At 41.9% G+C, this 4499-nt stretch overlaps 1 protein-coding gene across 1 annotated transcript in view; it reads right to left on the bottom strand.

The window, feature by feature from the left end:
- The window catches only part of gnptab (N-acetylglucosamine-1-phosphate transferase subunits alpha and beta), a gene marked incomplete in the record, with an annotated part of 21862 nt that extends 17780 nt beyond the window's left edge, over positions 1-4082 (bottom strand). The window contains 5 exon segments of the mRNA XM_014333981.2: positions 497-699; positions 2588-2638; positions 2842-2961; positions 3279-3364; positions 3797-4082. Of these exon segments, the coding sequence (XP_014189467.1) occupies positions 497-699; positions 2588-2638; positions 2842-2961; positions 3279-3364; positions 3797-3958 (622 nt within the window).
- Positions 4083-4499: the final 417 nt, after the last annotated feature.

The raw sequence follows: 4499 nt of genomic DNA, 5'->3' as shown, positions 1-4499 counted from the left end.
GTGTGTGTGTGTGTGTGTGTGTGTGTGTGTGTGTGTGTGTGTGTGTGTGTGTGTTTGGGTAAGCGCCTACAGTGATCCAGAAGGGTGCGATGAACTATGTAAGGTAAAAACAGCCTGAATGAGTTGGGAGAACAAGTAAAACATAAAGAAGAAAAACTAAAATAGAATGAGAAAAATCTCTTAATCCGTCCACTTATACACACTATTTGTAAACTAGGCTCTCCCACTGGTGTTGTCTCTCTTCATGCTGTACGGTGTGTCACACCATTAGCACTGTCCACAGAGGGTGGACGTCAGCGCTCTTGCATGAATATGAATAATTCAATCCTGGCTGGCAGCTGCAGCGGCTGTATTGATCACTGACGTCATTAGTTAAAAATAACATGTTTTGTAGTGACGAACTGCCCGCTAGGCTCAGCTACTACACTTCCACCCTCAGTCGGCTGACTGAAGTCATTCGAAGAGCATCCTTTACTGATCCTCTTTGTTTCTTTACCTTCAGCTTGCGAGTTAAAGACGACCAAGGAGAAGCTGGTAGGCTGGTGGAAGGGTTTGTTCATGAGCAGCAGCTCTTTGGCAGCGGAGAAGGAGGGAGAGAGGGATGGCAGCTCTTTGAGCGTAATGTTGGCCGGCAGAGCGGGATCCAGGGCCAGCATGGGCGCGATGATGCAATGGGACAGCAGGCATTCAGGCTTAACACTACAAACAAATGGCCAGAAAAAGGGATAATAATAAATAAATAATCCTTTAATAAGCACATCTACACCTGTGCACTCACTCAGAGAGCTACTTCCTTTGCACTGTGGTTTAAAACATACGCATAAAATCGATGAAGTTTACGCATTTAGCAGACATGAAAATGTTGCGCTGAGCACCTCGCGTATCTGTGGTTAAAAGTCAACAATAAGGAGGAAGAAGAAAGACGGGGCTGGGTTTTTTCCTACCAACATTTTAGCGTTGAGCAGAAACAGGAAATATCCAAAGAGATGTTCAGTGCACTGATATCATTTAAGCAAGAGGAAAACATAAAATAATAAAATACTGTTTCTTCAAAACCTCTATGTACACTTCTATATCATTATGCATTTACGTTTTTATTTAAAAAAAGATTTAAAAAAATTTTGTACCACCCCTTTTCTTAAATAAAAGCCAAACAAAGCCAATTATCACAGTGCTAAGTAAAACAATGGTAAACTTTAAATGGTAAACAATGGTAAACATTCTGGTTAATAAAATAATAACTGCTTTTCTCTAACTGGTATCCCATCAGTTGACACCCTCTGTGTGGTGCAACCCACCGGTTTCCTGTTTCAACATCAGCCTCGGTGTTCACACAATGCCACTGCATTGCGACTTTAACAGTCATTTAGCAGGTTTTTCACAACACCTACAAGTCTGAGAATAAACTCAACACACCATGTACCCACACACCAGTTTTTACCTCTCTGTAAGTTAACAGACGAGCAGTATGATGCAGAACTGTGGTACTTAGCTGCATTAGACTGCATAGATAAACACAAAAGCACTGTGTTAAAAGTAAAGTTTGGTGGAGGGGGATTAAGGTGTGGTTTTTGTTTTTTCAGGAGTTGGGCTCAACCCCTTAGTTCCAGTGAAGGACAAACTTAATGTTTCAGCACACCAAGACATTTTGGACAATTTCATGCTCCGAACTTTGTGAGAACAGTTTGGGGATGGCCCCTTCATGCTCCAACATGACTGCAGACCAGTGCACAAAGCAAAGCTGATAAAGACATAGACCTGCACAGAGTCCTGGTTTCAACCCGCTAGAACACAACCCACAGCCTCCCGTCCAACATCGGTGTCTGACTCACAGATGCACCTCTAGAAAAATGGTCCAAAATTCCCATAAACACACTCCTAAACCTTGTGGAAAGCCTTCTGAAGTGCTGAAGCTGTTTTAGCTGCAAAGTGTGGGCTGAGATCATATTAAACCCTATGGATTAAGAATGGGCTGTCACTCAATCTGTGTAAACAAGAGAACACTTTTGGCAATATAGTGTAGAACCAGCATAAAACAGCAGGTGTCTTAAGGTGTGTATGTGCATTTTTATTTATTTTTCTATTTGTAATCACAGACCAACACACAGAAGAGGAAGGCTAGGCTTCAATGTTCATTAGCTGCACCAGAAGTTCCCAAAACAAACTAAAAACTTATATTTTCCTCCGAGGTGGGGGACACAGGGCAAAGTCCACAAGAACAGCTACCAGCTTCCCAGATTTTCTTCTCCATATCTCTCATTGCATTAGACTCTTGTGGACTGTGTTGCAACAAACACTGAGCACAAGCACTTTATGTAAATCCTGAACTTGCATATTATTTTTTACACAAACATGCAATCACTCTCACATTCAGCAGTCAGTTTAGAATAAACAGTTAACCTAACATGCACAACTGGAGGTGCTGTGAGGAAACAGTCCCAACCCCCGCACTACTGTGTCGCCACATAATTGTTACACACACACCCTAAATATGTACTCCAAATAACGAACTGCTAAACAAATAAGACTTCATCTTATTTAACTTCACAGATCACACACCCACTGTGTACACCATCATCACACTCACCTGTCTTTTGGCACTTCAGTTGTCTCGCTTGTGTTTCTCCCCAGGCGTTCCCTGTGTGTAAACGAACAGTGCATTTATATTTTATTGGGCTGTTGCAGTCTATTTTAACACCAGATGACATTTCAGAGGTGGATAAAAATCACACAATTCCCTTTTTTCCCCATGCATCAGCAAGCCAATCAATGTCAGCTGATGATGCTCTGACCTTCGTGCTGAGTTTTACTGTATTTGGGAACTTTAGGAGATAAAGCTACCTCTGAGCTTTTTGTTCTTCCTCCAGTTGCTCTTTGACTGCCTTCAATTCCCTCAGCAGCGCCATGTCTGTGCCATTCACCCATGTGTACACCACATCAATAGGCATGGGCAGACAAAGCCTGCAAAAAAAAAAAAAAACAACAACAACCCCAAAATAAATAATAAATCAAACACACACATAATTCAACAGACAGCGCTTAAACTGCAAATCCACAACCCCGTTTTCCTCCCCAGCACACACTTCTCTGTAAATTAACTTTTATCCATGCATGGCTAAACCCTGTCTGGTTCTTTCACATTTCTTGTCTGCTAGGATTAGAAAATGTGCAATGTGCTTTGAGATTTTTATGATTTCTAGTTCCTAATGCCTTAAGATAGATTTCCTCTAAGACACAAAATGTATCTATGAAATGAGCTCAAGGTTTGTTTCTTTTACCTGCTTTGGAATGATTTCCCACCCACGTTGTCTCTGTAGGAGTCAAACAGCACATGATACTGGTCCCTACTCCACTCCACCACCACCTGCATGGACAGAAGAACACGCCGTGTAGTTCACGATTTTAAAATCACACGCACACTACAGTGCTGAATCATTTTTGGGAGATTTAGTATCTGATATTCAACGTAAATCAAGTAGCAGTTGGTGTAACTAAATCTAAACTACATCTGAAAAAAAGGGGCAGGCAGTTTAATTAAAATAGAGCTACAGTAGTGGTTTTAATGGAGAATACACACAGAACAGAGGCAGTCTGGGGAGACGTGTCGTTTAAAGACATGCAATACATTTCTGTTTACTTTCAGGAAGATCTGCTTAAACGAGCAATTTTTAGTGGACTCTGGTGGGAAGGTGGTGTGCTGAAAACAGCTGTTAGGAGAAAGTAAACGCTAGCTAACCCGACAGCAGAAGCGGCTGTCTGTAAGAGACAGGAGCTGAAACAAGAGAAGAAACCTCACCTCCCCAAACTGAAAGGCGGAAACAATCATGAGCACGATCCCCCCGAAGCAGAGGTACAGCCCGTATCGGTGGGACAGACAGGTGTACGTCTGCCTCTGCACCAGCTTCAACACCGAGTTCACGACTACCATTGTCCTCCTGGGCGAAGCATAGCGCCGCATTCATTCAGAAAAAACGCAGATAAACGCGCTGAAAACAGAAAGTAAACATCACACAGGAGCCGGATTTGTCAGCTGACTGCCTGCCACAGAGGAAGACACATGACAACCGGGCTTGTGACTCTTCCTCAGCGCTGATGAAGCAGCACGTGCACGGCTGCCATCACCACCTCTTAAGCTCATTGTTGCCCTCTGGCGGCGAGGAGCAGAATGCATGGTGCCTTCACGGCCTCCTCTCACTGAGTAACTCGCGGTATGCCAATTGTCCCTAATACATTTTATACATTTCAAATGTATTATATTATATTATATTATATTATATTATCTTATCTTATCTTATCTTATCTTGTCTTGTCTTGTCTTATCTTATCTTATATTATCTTATATTATATTATATTATATTATATTATATTATATTATATTATATTATATTATATTCACAACTTTTTATGAATTACTGAATCAGTGCGCCCCAGGGCAGCTGTCATCACCAGTGTGTGAATGTGTGTGTGAATGGGTGGAGGACTGAATGCAGTATAAAGCG

The sequence above is a fragment of the Haplochromis burtoni genome, unplaced genomic scaffold (assembly GCF_018398535.1).
Source record: "Haplochromis burtoni strain Fernald_Lab_line unplaced genomic scaffold, NCSU_Asbu1 Contig_49, whole genome shotgun sequence".
Lineage (NCBI taxonomy): Eukaryota > Metazoa > Chordata > Actinopteri > Cichliformes > Cichlidae > Haplochromis > Haplochromis burtoni.
Note: the sequence above shows the minus strand (reverse complement) of the source record. Positions and strands in the feature narration are given on the sequence as shown.